We start from the raw sequence: 21190 nt of genomic DNA on the forward strand, positions 1-21190 counted from the left end.
GAAGAACCCCTGTGCATTGCCAGGTGTGACCCATAAAGCAAAAAAAAAAAAAAAAGAAAGAAAGAAAGGAATGATCTTAGGGGCTGGAATGAAAGCACAGTGGGCAGGGCATTTCAATTGCCTTGCACGCAAACCACGGGGTTCGAATCTCAGCATTCCATATGGTCCCGGAGCACTGCTAGGAATACCTCCTGTCCAATAGTAACCCCTGAATACCATTGAGTTGTGGCCCAAAAGCCAAAAAATAATGAGTGAAATTTAAAAATTTCAAATAAAAGAAAATGAAAATGTCGAGTGAGTCCCCAAAACAATACCAAGAGCAAAAGCAAAACAGCCAAGTGTGGAAAGAGAAATAAATTTATTTGGTTTGTTTTGGTCCCAGACAGCAATGTATAGGGATTATTCATGGCTCTGGGCTGAAGAAATACTCCTAGTCGTGCCTGGGATCCATACTGGATGCTAGGGATCGAACCAGGAGTGATTCCTGAGTTCAGAACCAGAGACACCCTTGTGTATCATCAGATGGGCTTTAAAATGAAACAAACAGAGCAAAAAATTAAGTTTAACTCTTAAGAAATAAAGCAAGAGATTAGGGAGATACTCCAGGAGGTTGGGGCTTGCCTGTACCCTACACACACTTAGTGTTCTGACCCCTGTTCATTCCTCCAAGGTGAAGCTCACGGCCACATCGGGGAAGGTCACCGTGACCTGAACAGACATACACAGGGGACAGGAGTGAGGACATCCTACCCCAGTCTATGGGGCATGAGTATGAGACACCCCAGTGCCCTAGAGGAGCTCACGGCCTCTCCCCACTCCACACACTCTCGTCAGGAAGGAACCAGCCTTCACCCACATTTCAGGCTGATGAGCCCAGAAATCCCTCACAAGAAGCCAGATGTGCAACAATGACAGTGTACTAGAAGGTTCCTGCAGATTCTAGACTTGCAAGCAACCACCACAGGGATAAATCCAATGAGCACTGCAGAGGGCAACACCTGAGCACAGACCCAGCAAGACTTGGACCAAAACACTAGACACCCCCTACCTCACCAAAGCCTTATTCTACAGTCCCTGTTCTATTCCAGGGATGAGAAGAGGAGACACAATGTCCAGCAAGTGACTCAAAGCTGTGTGAGGACATACGAGCCTGTAGAACTCGGAACTCCTGTTTCAGGGTCACCCCAAATCCTTCCTGAGGCATGTAAAAGTGACTTGACCCCCAATACTTCTGCCGCCCCCAGCGATACTTTGCTCCCAGAGACAGGCGCATCCTCAGAACTGCACATTTACAGCAGCGAGTGAAGCGAGACTGTGACAGCAGGAGAGTCTCTCAAAGCGGGAAGGACAACAGAGAGGAAACGCACGTTCTGGGGCCAGAGTCACTGGAGTTGCCAGGGCGCACACAGGCCATGCAAACCCTGGGTCCTGATGAACGTCAGGGGTAAATCCGGAGCACAGAGCTAAGAGAAAACCATGAGCATCTCCACTGTGGCACAAAAACAAAAATGAAAGAAAATAATGTAGAAGGATGGAGTAACAGGACAGTGAGTCCAGGAAACCCGGTTAGGGCTGGCGACCCCTGCTGTTAACATAAAGCCCAGCAAGAACCCTGAGGTGCAATGTTGGAGTGCAGAGCCAGGAATATTCCCAAGAATTACGGGGTGTGGTCCCCCACCACCTCCCCAACAAAACAAAACCCTCAAAGAAGTTAGCCTTGTACCACTAGCACCCCATAAGATCTCCGAGTTCTGAAAAGAGTGATCAGGAGCACTAAGTTGGGAGTACTTCTTGACCACCATCAAACCTAAATATAATAAAACAAACAGGACAAAAGTGGTCTCAGACAGCAGTCAGTGACCCCTGCCAGGAACCCTATCCCAGGGCTCCCTCCTAAAACAGCTCGCGACAGAATGGCCTAGATGCCTGTGAGCTCCTGTCACTACTCGTGTCATCCTGTCACTCTCCTCCTACCTGGGGACAGTGAGTCAGACAGCATATCACCATCTTCCCGACTCTAATTCCTGAGGATCTGAAATAAGCTCCGTGCAAGTCCTGGAGGAGAAGTCAGAGCCGTGAGCACCAGAGAGGAGCACAATATCCCAACTTTGACCAGAAGTCTTAGCACTGGAACTGAAAACGCTCTGACTGGTGGAAATAATCTGGCACCAGATCCCTGACCCACCTGGGAAGACACTGCCAGAAGCTCCTTCTTCTCCTGCAGACACAAAGTGGGTTGGGATCCGGGCTGTCGGACCAGACCAGAGTGTTGGGCTCAGCCTACAGGAGAGGAAAGTGAGCCCTGGGACCTTCCCTGAATCCCACAGGAAGGTCCCTACAGGCAGGCACCAGGGGCTGACTCCAAGCCCAGGTGCTTAAGCGCATCAGCGCCCCCTGCAGGCCCCCACCACGGCTGCCCCCTGCCCCGCCCCCAGTGAACACAGCCCTGAAAGTGGCTCTGCCATGGGGCAGCCAAAGGAATTCAGCATGGACAAACCTTCAGTCACCCTCTGGCAGGGTGGACAGGGACATGTGTGTGGGACACCTCTACTGGAGACCAGGGTCACTTCTATGTCCAGGTCAGCCCAAGGTACAGCCCCAGGTCTGTCCAGTTAGTACCCGTCTCTTCTGGGTCCTAATTTACTCTAATCCCAATCAGCACAACTGCATGGGCCTCACCCAGCACTTGCTCCTGTCTTGCAGCAACATATTTGAGAACTGCGCAAACAGCGTGTTGTATAGTATAAGTATCCTATATCTGGCCATTTACTAAGGACCACGATATGATATTTCCATTATTTAACTATAAATATTTTATTCCGGGGGACAGATAGTACAGCATGTATCATCAGCTTACCCAAGACCAATACCCAGGCAAACCTTATGGGCCCCTGACCCCAGCTGACAGCAGTGATCCCTGAGTTTAGAGTCAGGAGTAAGGCCTGAGCACTGTAGGGTGTGGCCCAGAACAACAACAAAATAGTAACTAACAAAGGAAGGGGAAAAAAAGGGAAAAATTCAGTGCAAAGACAAATTCTCACTTGAAACATTCAAAGGATCAAAGAGCGTGTCCTTAAAACCCTGTTTAATGGCTTTTTCTATGCTGCCGAAGCCTATGGTTTCTCCTGAATCCTCACTCTTCTCTGCTCTCACGTATTTTGCATTTGTCTGTGTGTGTGAGTGTGTGTGTGTGTGTGTGTGTGTGTGTGTGAGTGTGTTGGCCAGTAGCGGCAGTGCTCAGGAGAGATTCCTAGCTCTGCACTCAGGGATCAGTCTTGGTAGGTCTGAGGAATCCTGAGATGCAGGGCTTAGGCTTTGCTTGGCAGGTGCAAGGCAAGCGCCCTAATCTCTGTAATAGGCTCCGGGCATTGCTGAGTAAAATCTTCCCCAGCACACTAGAAGTGATTCCTGAGTAAAGCTCCCATCTCCACAAAACACTATCTTTCTTCGAAAATACAACCCCAAAAACAAAACTACCCACTGTACTCACCCAGGGCCAGTCTCCGGGAGTCCCCTGGTCGGGGAGAGATGAAGTGAGTGGTGGTTTGCCTCTTGACGTGTGGGAGTAGAAATTCCTGCCCAGTGACAAACGGTGGCCAGACTAAAGTGGCTGTGACACCAGCCAAAAATAGGGTGAAACATAAATTTCCCTGGGCAAACCCCAGCCCCTTGTGAGAGCCACGACCTGGGTGCCCCACATTTTCCAGCAACCAATGAACAGACAGAGGAAACCTGACCTCTGGCCAGTGGGGGCTGAGCGGAGCCCCTCAGAGTGAATCTGGAGGGTCTCGGCTCACTCATGTCGGGGCAAAAGGGGCCGGGACAGGCCCAGCGCAGCCTGTGTCCTGGGTCTGGACGGCCAAGGCCCCGCCCTCGGCAGCCCCCGCGCTCAGCCCCAGCCCACCCGGCCGCTGCCCCATTCTGGAGCTGGAGGCGATCGTGGCCGCAGGGGTCCCCAGGATCATCACTCACATCCACGACCCTGCGCCCTGGAACAGCCCCCACCACACCCCCAAAGCTCTGCTGCCCCTGATATCTGGTACCACCGGGCACCAGGTAAGAAATGGAAAACAAGCGTGAAAGCGCCCCTGAAGCTGGCACGGCCAGCGGGTCACGGTGCAGACACCCGGAGGGTAGGGCTGCTCTCGCCCTCGACAGAGTCGGCCTCACAGTCCCCTTCCACGCCCAGACGCCACAGTGCCCTTGAACCAGGTTACAAATGGGCGGACGGACTGAAGTGACTGTGACGCCTATACCAGGAAGGCCCCGTCTGTGACGTCCGCTCCACTTCCGCCAGCCTTAAAGGGCCGTTTCTTTCTCTGAAATGGGAAAGGTGGAGTCCTGGTTGTGACACCCTGACTGTTCAACAACCACAGCTGAACGGAACTGCCCGCTGACACAAGGGGAGCTGGGCTCTCCCCACCGTTTGTAAAAGATCTGACTCCAGGAGACCCATGTTTTCAAAACACTCGCCCGTGTTTTTCTATTCACAGTCAAGTCCGTTAACTCTCTCCCACCCACCCTACTAAAGAACATTTCCATGGCCATTCTCCTAAGATGATAGCTTTTGGAAATAAATATCCATAATCCATATGAAAGTCTAAAATAATATCTTGAACGCTATGTATGCAGAGAGATAAAGCTGGTAAGGTGCTTGTAAATATGGGCGACCTGTATCCATAATGTGCACACATCCATAATGTGCGCTAACTTACCAGGGACAGAGTCCTGAGCTGAGAGCCAGGTGTAGGCCTGACCACAACTCCCTCAGGCATAAAACAGAAAGGCCTGAACAAGGAAGGTTTGGCTCATTTTTGATTTATGATTCTCGGCAACATTGTGGTTGATGTCTGCCATAAACCCCTTCAAAACAGGGCCTCTGAGCCAAGACAGAATCAGAGCAAAGACTGAGACAATGGTGAACCTTGGCAGTCCTGAGTGAGGGGCGGTTAAGCATGTATGTATGTATTTAATTTACTAAAGACAAAAAGCACAAACTGCTGTTAAAAAGTCTAGGATTAAAACTGATGAGAAAACAAACTTGTAATATCACATAGATGTAGAAAATAAATTTATGTGAATATTGTTATATCTGAAAGATAGTAGGGAGAGTATCCTACACACACGGCAGAGCCTGGCAAGCTCCCCATGGCGTATTCAATATGCCAAAACAGTAACATTGATGGGTCTCTTTCCCCTGACCCTGAAAGAGCCTCCAATGCGGCATCATTGGGAACAATGAGTAAAGAGAGGCTGCTAAAATCTCGAGGCTAGGATGAATGGAGACATCACTGGCGCCCACTCGAGCAAATTGATGAACAATAGGATAACAGTGATACAGTGATTGTTATATCTGATTGCAGGGTTTTTAAGTCTAAGAATGTTTTAATCTTTTTGTTGCTTCCAGAGGTATTACCTATTTACATTTATTTTTTGGAGTGATAGCACAGTGGGTAGGGCATATGCCTTGCACGCAACTGACCAGGGTTCTATTCCTCCATCTCTCTCAGAGAGCCCCCAAGCTTCCAAGATTATCCCACTCGCATGGCAGAGCCTGGCGAGCTACCCGTGGCATATTTGATATGCCAAAAATAGTAACCACAACTCTCACAATGGAGACGTTACTCGTGCAGCTCGAGCAAATCAATGAACAATGGGACGACAGTGCAGTACAGTGCAGTTTTATTTAGTCACCTTAATCCTGACTTCCATCACCAAGACCCATTATTTGCAAATTAACATACACATGAAATCCAAATGCTGGACACTACTATGGCCCACACCCAGGTGATAATCAGCAAGTATCTTTCCCTTATAGTAATGATGTCACTGGAAGCTTGTCACACACTACCTGGATTATTTGTTTCCTGGCTGCACTCTTCCAGCCCCTAACACTCCTGGTCCAAAGAAAACTTGTCTTCCCTAGGGGGGATATCCCGTTCTGAAGGGATCGACTCACGCAGTGTGCATTTTATGATGTCTAAAAGGCCTGAGAGGTATGCAAAGTCTTCCGACAGATGTGAAGAAAACTGAGTCAGTAGGTCCCATGGTTGGACACATTCAGTGTTCTGTCTCTCCAGAGGAACAAAGAGACAGGGACCACAACAATTGATGACCAATGGACCAGTGCACAGTAGCCCTTTAATTCAGAACTGAATAGCATACTCATAGTACATGTGAGGGCCAGGATACCCCCACGATCACCCACTCACACCCGTGACCCCTGCATCCAGGCACAGCCCCCACTGCAGCCCCAAAGACTCTGCAGTGCCTCAGGAACCACCTGGTTTTCAGAAAACATGTGAAAAACAAGTGCAAAAGGACCCCCAAGCTCGCGCAGACCCACTCTCACAGTGCGGAGACAGGGAGACGCACTGTGCTGACAGGACTCCGCTCACGTCGGTTCCCAACATCGCTCTAAGAGAGTTGCATCTGTTGAAATGTGAGGATTCTCCACTGGAAGGTGGCGGCCTTGCTCACAGTCACTCCAAGGACATCCCAGTCACTGCTCCTATGAGCACTGTGGGGAGTAACAACTGAGCAAAGAACCAGTGGGACCCAAAGGAGTGACCCTGCTTTCAGCCCAAAACACTAAACTTACACCCCCTGCACCCCACACCCCATGTTCTAGGGAGAAGGGGACGCTGAATGTCGTCATTGCACATACCTCTCATAACAGGTAAAAGTGTCTTGAGCCCAAAAACCCGAGATCCTTTGCTCCGTCTCCCTGGGACCGGGGCATGCCCAGAACTGCAAATAACAGTGAGGAATTCAGGACTATATGACAGAGCAGGCAAGGCTCTCCAAAGGGGGAAGGACAAAATAGGGGAGACATAACCTGGGACCCAAGTCACTCTAGCTGCCACGGCAGTCAGTTAGGGTGGAGTCCCCTTATCCTGTACTGGTCAAACATGGAAGCAGTGTTCCCACACACACATCCATCATAAAAACGGAAGCAGGCTGATTCAAGGCACAACAGACAAATGGCTCAAGGGATAATGAGTTTCTCCAGGAAGTCATCCATCAAGATGGGGATGAAAGCAGTGACTCTGAAGCCAGCCCTGAAGCTGCAGAGGAACTGGCCTAGCAGCAACCCAGAGAGCTGGAGAGACACTGGACAGGACCGAAAGCTGGCAAGAACATTAGAGGGCACTGTACAGTGAACACTCTACCCCTTGAAAACATGCAAGCAGAGAATTCTCACCTACAAGGAAACCCCAGGAAGCAGCTTTAGAAACAAGTTTTCAACCAAGAGTCTGGGGCCGGGGAATAGTATTTTGGCTTAATGCTTGTATTGAACACGGTTTCTCTGAGTTCCATTCCAGCATCCAGACCAACGCCAGGACAAACTCCTAAGAACTGCCAAGTATGGCATAAATTACATAAAACATACTTCAATAAATAAATAAATAACATGTATGGACCAACCCTAAAAATGGTGGTGCATAGGAGCTAATGAGAACCAAACTGTACTGGATCATTTTGTAGACTTGGTCTTTTGGACAGACCAAAAAGGGTTTTAATCATTCTAGTGACTAGTGGGGTTGAGATTATACCACTTCCAAAAGCAATGATTTGTCATCTTTTCTCCTAATATAACTGAAATGAGGAGAGTGGAATCCAGGAATGTGACCACCCTTTACTGTTAGTCATCACAGTCGATGCTGTTGCCTGCTAAGATGGGCGTTTGGGCGCTCCCCCAGGTTCCCACCATTTGTAAAACATTTTGCTCAAGGGGCCCACTCCACCCTTTCATAGAACCATCAGAAATCTTTCTATGCATAGTCAAGTCCATTTCAACTATCTCCAATCCACCCTATTAAAGAGCATTGACAGGGCCATTATCCTAAACTTTTCAGAAATATTTATCCTCAATGCTTAGGTAAATCTAATACAAATATGAATACAAGGAGTGCAGAGCCGATACAGGGGGAAGTTCCTTGACTGCACAAGACTGATCTGGACTCCAAGTCCAGATCCCCATAACGATACCTGTGTCTTCCCCCGCAGGTATGGATGAGCTCAGAGACAAGAGTATGGCCTGAGCAAATCAGGCGTGGATCCTCAAACATAACAGGCCTGAAGGATGGAGGTTTGCCAATTTTTCCAGTCCCAAGGATTTACTGCAACATCCTGGTTGATTTCTACAATAAACCCTGCAAACCAGGGCCTGAGTGAAGCCAGAGTCCGAGCAAAAAATGAGACACTGGGCTGGAGCGATAGCACAGTGGGCAGGGCATTTGCCTTGCATGCAACCAACAAGGGTTCGATTCCCAGCATTCCATAGGGCCCCCCCCCCCACCAACCACCTAAGGAGTAATTCCTGAGTGCAAAGCCAAGATTAAATCCTGTGTACCGGTTGGTGTTACCGCAAAAGACTGAGACACTGACAGCTACGATCGAGGGGTGATTTTTGTACCCATTTACTTAGTTCCTATTTAATCAATTTCCACCTGGATTCCATCACTAACATCCATTATTTACAAGTTAACATACATGTGAAGTCCAAATGCTGGGACAGTGGTATAGAGAATAGTAATCATTAGCATGCCAAGGCAAGTGTAATCATCAACAACTACCTTTCCCTCACAGTACTGAAGTCACCGGAAACTTGTCACATGTTCGACTGCCCTTTTGCAACACCCGATCAACCTTGTTCAAGCAAAACTCTATTTTTTGAAGGGGTTGCTTCTGAACTTGGGATTATTATTAGGGATGGAGTCATCCAGTATGAATGTTTCTATGTTTCCTAAGGCTTCAGGGGAACGCAAAGGCCTTCTCATTCTGTACACTCTTAAGTGTTCTCGCCACTTTGTATTTTCATATGCCTACTATGGCCTGAGTTCTTGGTGAAGGACTTCCCACATTCCTTACAAACATAAGGCTTCTCTCCACTATGAATGTTCCTATGACTATAACTACTTGAGTAATGGTAATACACCTTCCACATTTCACACATTAATAAATTTTCTTCACTATGAAATTGCCTGTGAGGCCAACACGGCCAATCCAGGTTTGATCCCTGGCATCCTACATTGTTTCCCCATGCACTGCCAGGAGTAACTCCTGAGTGCAGAGCCAGAAGCAAGCCCTGAACATTGCTGGGTATGACCCCAAAAGCTAAATAAATAAGATGCTAATAAAAAGGAAAACCAAAACAAACATACTGAAGGGTAGTACAAGAAGTAAATTGATTTAACAATGGAAGGAATTATTTAGAGGAACCTGATACGAGTACAGTACGTGGGGCACTATACCATGCACATGGCTGACCTGAAGAGCCCCTGCATCTCAGGAGTAAGGCCTGACAATTGCCAAGTGTGGCCAATCAACAAAATCAGAGAAAAAGAAAAGAACTTGAGAAACTGTGATTTGCATTGCTTTCAATGACCCGGGCCTGTCAGAATCACGAAGTCTGAGAACACACAGCCCAGCATGGTTGCTGGGTGCCCATGCGGGTCTGGCCAGGCACAGTCAGCACCACATTGCTCTCACCACAGCCTGCAGGTGCTGGTAAGTCTCTAGCATCATGTCCCTATAGAGCTTTCTCTGATCAGTGTCCAGGCATGTCCATGCCGGGGAGAATCTCACGTCCACGCCGGGGAATGAAACTGCGCCCTGAGCCAACACACAGGGGAGCGGGAGTCAGGGCCCATCTCCTCCCCATTCCCAGGCTGTGAGGATGGGACCCCTCAGAGCCCTAATGGGGCTCAGGACTTTCCCTCAGGAGGAACCAGCCTCGATTTCTCTCCACGTGCCCTCCTTGCTGACGTGGAGAAATCACTCTAGACGTCACTCTAAGGCAATCGGATCTATAAAATGTGAGGACGCTATACTAGAAGGTTCCTGGAGGTGCCAGTCTTGCACACAGCCACCCCAAGGTCAATTCCACACCACTGGTCCAGTGAAAACGGCAGAGAGTAACAACTGAGCACTGAACAAGCAGGGTCAAAATGCAAAAATAGGCTTGGCCAAAAACATTAAAGACACACACACACACACACACACACATGCACGCACGCACACGCACGTGCACACACACTTACAACAATGGCAGTTGACTGGAAACTTCGACCCAAACTGGATTTCATGAGGTCACCTACATTTCCGATCAGATTCTTAAAGGGCCAGGCTCCAAATGTTCCTGACCAGGTACTTTCTGGTCAAGAAAGTAAATTTTTTTCCCCATCTCTGGTCTTGGATCAGATCACCAGGACCTCTGGTGGGTCTCAAAGTCTGGAATAGATGGAGAGTGACACACTGAACAGAGGGCATATGGAGTCAAGTCTTTGTTTTCCTTAAGGAAATAAAATACACAAAGATTCCTTTGCAAATTCCCACCAGGACTATGCCCCAGACCTGACCCACCAAACACCACCCCCCAAAAATATTGCTCATAAATCACTTGGTGCTAATATTCAGCTATCATGCTGTTTTATGTTTACTAATTCATTTTGGGGCACGTTCTGTAGTGCTGAGGTCTTATTCCTGACTGCTTGGGGATCACTCCACACTGGGCTCCGGGAATCTCTGGGGTGCTAAGGATGGAAACTGGGTCAGCTACTTCCCTGCTGGACTGTCTGACCCCTGATTTTTGCTTACGTTGCACTGAACTTCCAGTTGTTGGAGTAACTTCAACTTTTCATGATCTCCATTACGGGAAGAGCTAGAAGCCAACTGAATCACCTGGCCCAGAATGAGGTTCTGGGATGACGCAGAAGGGGACTCAGGAATTGGTGATGAGTGGCAAAGTATTACATGTGTAAGCAATATTCCTGTGTGTGTTTGTGTGTGTTCATAGCCATTGGTGTTCTCAAGCTATTCCACTCTGTGCCCAGCAACTCTTCAAACAGTGCTCAAATTCAGCAATGCACTGAATTCACCTGGGACCTATAATGGATCAGCTGCACAAATAAAATGGCCCTTCAGGAGCTGGAGTGATAGCACAGCGGGTAGGGCATTTGCCTTGCATGCGGCCAAACCAGGTTCGATTTCCAACATCTGACATGGTCCCCTAAGCACCGACAGGAGTAATTCCTTAGTATGGAGTCAGGAGTAAACCTGAGCATTGCCAGGTGTGATCCAAAAAGCAAAAAGAGTCCCTTCAGTGCTGTGCAGCTGAGTAGCCACTTAGTAGTAGATGAATTATGCAGCAAAAATTAAATTCTTCTAAATTTGAACCAGTGGTGAAGAACAACTGTACAGTGGGTATGCAGGAGAAAGTTTCTTTTTCAGAAATGTCCTATTGCTTGTCTATGATGATTTGACATTTGTTACATTAAAATATAATATTTACTTAGTTTAGAACTTTAGTTTGAATGAGTGATTTTGTTCAATAAGCATCCTAGCATACTGAATTTCTTGTAACCCCTGTACAAGGGTGCCTTCTAGTCACAGAGTAAAACAATGTCTTAGGGTCCACAATAGTGAGTTGGTTAGAGATCAAGAGATGACTGCTTTGTGTAATCACTTTTTCTCACTTCTCTATCAATGTTTGCTTTGCAGTGCTTACAGAAATTTACTGGGTGCCAGGATATGGGCCTGGTGAGTTAAACTAACTTTTAGGTGCTTATTAAAATAACAGGTCAGCCAGGATGTGGATTTACCTAATCAAAAGCCTGTGCTTCTGCTGGAAGGCTTCTGCTCTTGCCTAGCAGGACAGCCTGCCAGCTGGTGTGAATACACACAGCCTGTGTGTGTGTTTCATTTGAGGGCAACAACCAACAGCACTCAGGGATTATTCCTAGATCCGGGATGAGGGATACGTCCTGGTGGGGCTCAGGGACCATATGAGATGCCAGATATACATAGAACCTGGGTTGACGGCTTGCAGGATAAGCGCCCTACTTGCCGTACTCTTGTTCTGGCCCCTTCGAAATAACTTATTTCCAGCACGCCAGGAGTGAGCCCTAAGCAAAGCTCCTATCCACCCTCCACCCCCCAAAAGAAATCAAGTATCTTCCTTTACCAGCAGTACTCACGACAACAACTGGGGGTAGCCTGGTCAGGAGAGATGAAACGAGGGGTTGATGAAAGCTCATTGTCTTTAAGAAGTACATATTCTTTTTTTTCTTTTTGGGTCACACATGACGATGTTCAGTGCTTACTCCAGACTCTGCTCTCAGGAATTACTCCTGCTGTTGCTCAGGGGACCATATGGGATGCCAGAGATCGAAACCAGGCTGGCCACATGCAAAAAAAAAAAAAATCCTACCCACTGTACTATCACTAAGGGCCTTGAAGCAGATATTCTTGACTGGGGAAAAAAGAAAGACAGAAGTTGGAGCAAGAGACAGTAATGTGGGTAGAAAGCTGCTTGCACACTGTAGACCCAGATGACCCCTGGCATCCCTTAGGGTCCTCTAAGCCCCGCTAGCAGAAATTCCCGAGTGCAGAGCGAGGGGGAAGCCCTGAGCATTTTCAGATGTGGTACAGAAATTGAAACAAAAATACAATAATAAAAAATGAGTTTCATTTTGAAACCCCACCCACCTGGCCAGAGGCTATGAGTATCTGGGCAGCCGACGAAAGGACGGATGACAACTGGGTCTCTAGTTTTACAGGCTGGGGCACTGCCCATCAGAGTGAGTTTAGGGGTTTGACCCTTGTGATGTCCAGGCCAAGAGCTCCAGGACAGGGACCAAGGCATCCTGTGTTAGAGCATCAGGCCCGCCAAGCCCCCCACCCTTGGAAAGACCCACAAACTCAAGACCTTACTTACTTCAGAAAAAAAAACAACAACCTTTCCCGCAGCACTGACCTCAATAGACTGGTCACTGGTCCAGGAGAGATGAGAAGTAGGGGAGGCTTTGCAACCTGATGTGAGAGAGCAGGTTCCTGTTGTACAGAAGCACCAATACTGGAGGACAGACAGTAAGGTGGTAGGATGCTTGCCTGCCTTCCTTCCTTCCTTCCTTCCTTCCTTCCTTCCTTCCTTCCTTCCTTCCTTCCTTCCTTCCTTCCTTCCTTCCTCCCTCCCTCCCTCCCTCCCTCCCTCCCTCCCTCCCTCCCTCCCTCCCTCCCTCTACTACTTAATCTTTCTTTCTTTCTTTCTTTCTTTCTTTCTTTCTTTCTTTCTTTCTTTCTTTCTTTCTTTCTTTCTTTCTTTCTTTCTTTCTTTCTTTCTTTCTTTCTTTCTTTCTTTCTTTCTTTCTTTCTTTCTTTCTTTCTCTCTGTCTCTTCCTTTTACTAATTAGAAATTGCAAAATATTTTCTATTTGAAAAACAACACATAGCCTTGGTTGATCCTTCATCAGCAAACTTTCTGATTTTGTCTTTGAACTGGCTCCTACTGGCTCTTGTTTTCTTCACTTCTAAACAATATTTCTGCTCCAGGGACTGAGCAGTAATATAGGGCAATAATACTGAGCAATATAATAATAATATAATATTGCATGTGAATGAACCTGGTTCTATCTCCAGCACCACATATGGTCCCATGAGAACCACCAGGACTCACTCTTGAGCACAGAGGTAGGAGTATTTGAGTACCTCTGAGACTGCCCAAACACACACACACACACACACACACAAAACACACAGAGACATTTCTGGGGCTGGAGTGAGAGTGGAGCAAGTAGGATGTTTGCCATGTATGAGGACAATCCTCAAGGGTTCAAGGGACCATATGGATTGGGATGCCAGGGATTGAACCCAGATTCACCGTGTCAAGGCAAATGTCTCATGAACTGGACTATCACTTTGATCCATGATGACACTATTTGAAATTACAATTGCTTCAGAATTCTGTTGGTTCATTCTGACTCCCTTTATGAATCCCCAACTATCCCATACCCCTTGGGATTTTCTAATAGTGTAACTTGTTTATCACAACAATTGCTTGTAATCTGTCTAAATTGTTTCTCATCTGCCAAATCCAAACATGACTTTCAGCCTCCATCCAACAGTGGTCATTCTCAGAGAATGAAACAAACACATAAGCAGAAAAACACCTGGATTGTCCAGGCTTAAGGGTCACCTGGGCAGCCATCTGTGGTCTCACAGGCAGATCAATACAATGCTATATTGCTCCCCCAACTTCACCAGAGCCCAACAGGTGAGCCATTGTTGAAGTTGGCAGACATCAAGGCCAGTTAGTAAGTCCATCAACAAGCCCTAGGCACATGGAGATCAGAGGCTAGTGTAGTTCACAGAAAATCAATAGGAATCCTTAAAATATAAAGCTGTTTGGGCAAGAGAGATTAGTGGGCAGGACACCTGCCCTGCACCCAGGTGACCGAGCTCCCTCCTGCGGGAGTGATTCCTGAGTGCAGAGCCAGGAGGAAGCCCTGAGCATGGCCAGGTCTGGCCTATAAACTGAAATAAATACATAAATAGATCAGGTGGAAACAGTTTCCTATTCAATTTTTGGCCCTATTGTACCCTAAAGGACCCTAAAGAGTATTAGTCTATGTTTGCCTGACACAAGTTTGCAGCTGGCAGATACTTTATCATCTATTCTATACTTGCCTACTATTCTTTCCTAGGTGCATGTTTGCCTTGAAGAATAATCCTAACCTGGGGGTTTCTGTTAGGGGATAATTTCTCATAATAACCCATTGCTTCTTAACCTTAAGTAATCATGTATATTATAAAGTATGGACATACAATTTAATTTTTTAAATATTACAGCTTACGAATAAAACCACCTCTTTGACAATCACATAGGGAATAGTTGCAAAGTAAGAAGTTTCTGCTTTGTCCATGAATTCCTTTGTTTTTATCCATATTTCTCCAAATTAATTATTAATATAAATTTTTGCTCACATTTTTTCTTTTGCTTTTTGGGTCACACCCAGCGATGCTCAGGGGGTTACTCCTGGCTTTGCACTCAGGAATTACTCCTGGCAGTGCTTGGGGGACCATATTGGATGCCGGGGATCGAACCCGGGTCAGCTGTGTGCAAAGCAAACGCCCTACCCGCTGTGCTATCGCTCCGGCCCCTGCTCACATTTTTATAGGCAACAAATCCAAGGCATAGAAAAGGAACATAGTAAAAAGTTACTCTCCTTCCCACCTCCTCCCCGGCCACTTACTCCACCCCCATAAGCAACCACTAGTACAAATTTCCCTCATTCATTTTTTTCTTAAAAATTGTTTAAATGTATGGAGCTGAAGCTATAGCACAGCGGGTAGGGCCAGGTGTGACCCAAAAAGCAAAAAAAAAATTAAATGTAAACACTGTGATTTACGAGGTTGTTCATAATACAATTGTTTCAGACATTCAGTGTTCCAATACCAGTCCACGTCCAGTGTGACCTTCACTCACCTTCACTCCATGAATGTCCTAATTACCCACCTATCCTCCAAGCCTGCTCCCTTATCAGGCACAGACATTTAATTTGTATCACTTATTACAAAAAAATCACAAATGGAATTTTCATAAAACATGCCAAAAACAGTAACAACAAATCTCACGATGGAGATGTTACTGGTGCCCGCTCAAGCAAATCGACGAGCAATGGGACGACAGTGATACAGATCAATAAAGGAAAATTTGTGAGAATCATTAAATCTCACAGCCACTGAGAATCTTCTAAGCTGGTCGGTTTACCTTCTGTGGTATTGTTTTCACTCATTGAGTATGGTGGGCTTCTATACAACTTTTGCATCAGATTTGCTTTGTTCATCCCAGACTCTCATTGCTATGAAATCTGGAGGTGTCAGGAGCTGTACAGTTGCAATGATTTGGTGTTTCAGTGGCTTGATGAGGTTTAGTTGTGGCACTGGGCCGGTTCTGTACCAGAGGATGCCGGGCATGGGTTGGGCAGCTGGGTCTTTGGTGTGGAGGGTAGTCAGGGGAATGTGCTCGGCCTAGAGACCAGTCTCCGTGGGGGAATTCAGCAGCTCGATGTCTTTTCTATTGTACAGTTATTTTTTAATGGAAATCAGAGCAAGGCTGAGCTCCCAGGCAGCCAACCCCAGAGGAGCTGAGGCTAGTGTCTGCCATACCCAGGATTTGGGGCTCTCCTACAGACACATTGCTCCCTGCCCCAGCATCACCCTGGGCTCAGCACTTGGGCCTGGTTCCATGTTCCCTACAGCCAGAAGTGGCCCATGGCTGTAGGGCTCAGCGCTGGGAGCTGTAGCTCAAGTCAGGCTGTTGTTTAAAGATTTGGGGTCACCTTCCATGGGCTATGTGCAGGCAATTAAGTCACCCAGTGCACCCAGAACACCTACATAGACCTGCTGTCTGTCATAGAAGAGATGGACAGATGTCCCATGCCCTATGTTGGCAGCTAGAGCGCAAAGTGCATCTGAAGAGAGGCATCATCCATGCCCGGGTCAAGTCTCAGACAGAGTCTGGCAGAGACAGAGTGGGACACCCCTATGGAACTGGCTCGGGAGAGCAGGGTCAGCCACTGCAGGGTCTGAACATTTCCCAGCCACCGCAGAGCTCCTCCCTGGCCTTCACCCCGAGTTGCACTTCCCAGCCTGGGCCTCCTGTCTTCGTCCCTCAGTGGGTGTTCTCTGTGGTCCCGGGAGTGGTGCTTATGCCAGGTGGCAGGGTTCATGAGGATCCCTGCTCCCGTTAACAGCGAGGTCCCATTAACTGCATCCCCCAGTCCACCCCCCAGAGCCATGAGCAAAGGTGGTGGATCCAACTGGAGCTGACTCCTTGATGTGGACGCTCCCTCCTACTCTGCCCCCACCCAGTGCCCTCCTCCGCCAGCAGGCCCAGACAGCCTGCCACCGCCCTGCCTTGTCTGTTGGGCCATAGCCACGCTTTTCTGTGTGTGTGTCTTTTGCTACATAGACCCCTTATGTAAATAAAGGATAATTTTAAAAAATGTAATTGAATTAAAGACTTTTTCTGGCAGAGCGTTTGAAGAGTCACTTATTTTTTGAAAAAACAAAACAAAACAAAACAAAACAAAACATTGTATTGGTTTATGGTACTGTAAGCTTTCAGGAAGACAGTGTCACAGTGTCACAGTGTAGACAGCAAGCCTGCCACCAAGGTTCTAATGCCCAGACATTTTCAGAATGGTCCAAACCGGCCCATTTCACCCACTACTTCCTATTTTCCCTTTTTTTCCACAGAATTTCAGTAACTTCTGATTTGTCAGGGGCTGAAATACTGGGTTCCTCTAATTAAAAGTAATAAATGAGGTATGAAGACAAATTTGAGCTAAAAACATTTGTATTCATTCAAAAAATATTTGTATTCAAAGATACTTTATTTAGTATGTCTTATTTGGTTTACTTAGAATGTAAAATAGAAAAACAATCTTAGTACCACCTCTCAATTTTCTTAGCATATTATCATTCTTAACTTGATTCTATTTATTAGAACTCACAGACTTCCTATAATTATTACAACTGAAAGCTTCTGTTCTAAGTTGAAATGAATCCTTTGTAATCATGTACTTTTTATTTTGACTTCACATTTTACCTTTTCAAAACAATGAATGTGTTATTCTTGTCCAGAAAACATAAAGATTCCAGTAAGATGTATTTTTCACCTTTCTCACAAAGAAAAATAATCTTAAACCCAATCTTTATTAGTATATGTTTGTCACTTTAGTATAATATTTACTCTTTTGAGTATTTACTCTTTTGAAGAATCCTTAGTGATTATTCATCTGATTTATTTTCTCACAATCCTATTGACAATATTATTAAATAATAGTACATTTTAAATACCCATAGGTGCCTTAATTCGAAACTTTGTTTTTTTTTTTCTATACTTACATTTATTTAAGAAACTAGTGAAAGGTAAAACTGTCTCTCAACCGTGAACACACAGCCTTTGTTTATGTGTAAATGAAAGTTCTTAAAGTACTCAAATGCAGAATTTTAAATTTTGTTGTGTAGGGGCCACACCCAGCAGAGCTCTCGGGCTACTTCTACCTTGGTGCTCATGGATGTTTCCTAACGATGCTCAGGGGATGAGGCAGCATAAGAATTAAATGTGCTCAAGCCCTTGACCAATCTCTCTGGACGCAACATTCTTATTTTTAATAATAATAACAACATCACAGTGTTTTAAGGTTTATCAGATTGTTTTCAGATTTTTCCACAAAGGTTCTCAAACTCTAGGAGTCATTAGAACAGGAGATGGTTATACTTTTTGACCTAGAAGAATGAGAGAGGGACTCAGATTTGCATTTTGAAGTATTCCCAATGTCCAACACTTCTGAACTGGAACCACATCCAGGAATGTTTCTATTATATATATGAAACCAGCATGATTTTAGGCTAATTCTATATAGGAGGAAAATGAAGCCTAAGAAATTCCATGATTTCTTGAGGAACATAATGAGTTACTCGTTGAGCAGAGACTAGATCTCATGAAAACCTTTATGGTTTTTTTCCTGCTCAGGACAAGATTCAATTCTCAAAAAAGTCTGTTATTTAAAATATCTGATATTAAAATCTTTTCAGAGCCATTTTATACATATATTTTTAAAATTTTTAATTAGTGAATCACCCTGAGGTACAGTTGCTCATCGATTTGTTTGAGCGGGCACCAGTAACATCTCTCATTGAGAGACTTATTGTTACTGTTTTTGGCATATCCGTTACGCACGGGTAGCTTGCCAGGCTCTGCTGTGAGGGCTCCATACTCTTGGTTGCTTGCGGGTTCTCCGAGAGGGGCGGAGGATTTAAACACGGGTCTGCCTCATGAAAGGCGAACACCCAACCGCTGTATAGTTACAGACTTAAAAACTTCCGAGCTTGCATTTCAGTTATACAGTGGTTGAGTGCCCATCCCTCCACTAGTGCCCATTTTCCACCACCAATGTCCCAGCATCTTCCTCCTACAATCCTCCACCCCGTTCTCCCCCCCACCCCACCCCACCTCTGTGGCAGGACATTCTTTTTTTGCTCTCTCTCTCTCTGTTTGGCTGTTATTTTCCTAAGTGCTCACAGTTGCTCATAATGTTTCTGAATGTTTCTTTTCTTCCAAGATAGAACTGAATTTATAGCTGAAGATCCTGCTGTAGAAACAAGAACTTCTGTGTTTTGTTAAGGCCATGGGAAGTTAATTACAAAGAAATAAATATATTTTTAACCACTAGCCTAGGTCTCTGACATTTTTCTTTCCTTTTTTCCTTTTTTAATTCTAATATGTAGTGATGGTTCTAGATTAGCCTCTTATTTGTGGGCCCAGAAAATGATGAATCATGAATGATCCTAGCCAAGAAATCTAAAAATTGAAGCACCAGACCATGTTATTCCTTGCAGATGCATAGTATTCCATTGTGTGTATGTATACCACATCTTCATAATCTATTCATCTGTCATTGGACACCACATTTTAGCTATTGTACTAGGTGCAGCAGTGAATAATGGTATGCATATATCCTTTTGAATCAGAGTTTTCATGTTTTGGGGGTTCCTATTTTCTATTTTTTTTTCTTTCCTCATTCAACTCTGTTTTGACCTTGAGGCTTGAAATATTTTAGTACCAAAGAAATGAATATTTAGAGAAACACAGTGGCTGGAGTACAAGTCAAAAATCATGACACCAGCTCTAGCTTTGTAGGTTAAATCAAACCTTGATTAATTTTTTGTTACTGTTCACTCAATCAACGTACACACATACATTGATTTATATCCTTCATCTAGCCCTCTCTCCATTTTTTTGGTTGTTTATTATGGGCAACATTTGGGGGTATTCAAGACTTACACCTGGATCTTTGCTCAGGGATCACTCCTAGTAGAACTTTGGGGACCAGGTGTGGTTTCAGGGATTGAACCTGAGTCTGCTGCTTGCAAGGCAAGCTATCTTGCTTTCACACTATATTGTTAAACTTTATAATTCTACTTTAAAATATGTGCTAGGCCCCATGTGATGCTTTAAAAGAACTATTGTTTTATAATCCTCTCAACAGCTTTAAAGAAACAGATTTAGAAACTTTGCCAATCTCTCTCTCACATTTTGTAAGTGGTGGAGATGGGTCTTTTGGATTCTAAACTTTTATGCACTTAAGAAGTTGTGTGTGTGTGTGTGTGTGTGTGTGTGTGTGTGTGTGTGTTTAAACTTTGGGATCATGTCTGCTGGTGCTTGGGGACTACTCCTGTTCCTGTCTTGGTGCTTCAATGTTACTCCTAGCAGTGCTTGGTGTGTGTGTGTGTTGGGGGGAAGGTAGGGGCAAGAGGTGGTGGGGATTGAACCTGGGCCTCCTACATGCAAGACGTGTGCTTAGCACATTGAGCTCTCTCAGGCCCAAGGATTAGTCTGCATTACTTCCCTTTTGAAATCATTACTCAGATGGGAATTGTATTTAATAAACTAGGTGCTCTTATAAAGTAAGTATCACAAAACAAAATCCTGACTTTGTTTTATTATTTTTCCCCTTGTGCATCATCTTAGCAGTTCCTTAAAAGTTTTTCCGAGACCATAAAATATAGGATGTAGAACATATGGGGCTAACCTGGCCCCCATAGAGCTCCTTGAGCACCACCAGGATTGATCCCTGGGTGGAAAGCCTAGTGCTTAGGCATCTAGGCACTGCCAGGTATGGCCAAAAATTAAAAGTGAAAATCAAAAACTAGTTTCCCCTCCATACATCTCTTTCCACCCCATACCCCACCTCGCAGATTGCTTTCCTTGTTCTTCTTCCAGTACTCTGGGGTCAAGGCTGATCGAGGCACCCCCTTTGAAAAATATTGCGTTCCCTTGTTCAGTTATTCTAAATACCACTTGTAAGTGATAGCCTGTGTTTTGCCCTACTCTTCTGTCTTATTTCATTTAACAAGGTATCTCCCAGTTCCATCCACTTTGCAGTGAATTGCACGGATTAATTGTTCCTCACAGCTGCGTGTTATTCAATTGTGTGTATGGTCCACCTCTTCATGATCCTCTTCATGATGGCAGGAGTCAAGGGGATTCAGGTACAATGGTGGTGTAAAGGAGTGGTATGGATAAATATCCAAACCACAGAATCAAAAACACTGAAGATATGATATCCAAACTAACAACCAAACTTAAACAATGGCAAGCAGGGGCAGGGTGAGGGGAACCTGGGAACACTGGTGGAGGGAATTTGACAGTGGTGGTAGGGTTAGTGCAGAAACACTATGTCTAAAGCTCAGCTATGAATAAATTTGTAAATCATGGTGCTTTAATAGAATAAATTAAATCAATTAAAATGTTTTTCTTTGCTTGTTCTTCAAGACTGTACTCTCCTTTTAACACACACCTCTCTGATTTTTCTCTTCGTCATTTTGCTTTTTCTGC

The 21190-nt window shown here is 45.5% G+C and overlaps 1 protein-coding gene across 1 annotated transcript in view; it reads left to right on the forward strand.

The window, feature by feature from the left end:
- Positions 1-10050: 10050 nt before the first annotated feature.
- The window catches only part of LOC101542878 (uncharacterized protein C2orf78-like), a 36313-nt gene continuing 25173 nt past the window's right edge, over positions 10051-21190 (forward strand). The window contains exon 1 of the mRNA XM_055146497.1: positions 10051-10152. Coding sequence (XP_055002472.1) covers positions 10051-10152 — 102 coding nt within the window. The remainder of the gene's footprint in view (positions 10153-21190) is intronic.

The sequence above is a fragment of the Sorex araneus genome, chromosome 8, assembly GCF_027595985.1.
Source record: "Sorex araneus isolate mSorAra2 chromosome 8, mSorAra2.pri, whole genome shotgun sequence".
Taxonomy (NCBI): Eukaryota; Metazoa; Chordata; class Mammalia; order Eulipotyphla; family Soricidae; genus Sorex; species Sorex araneus.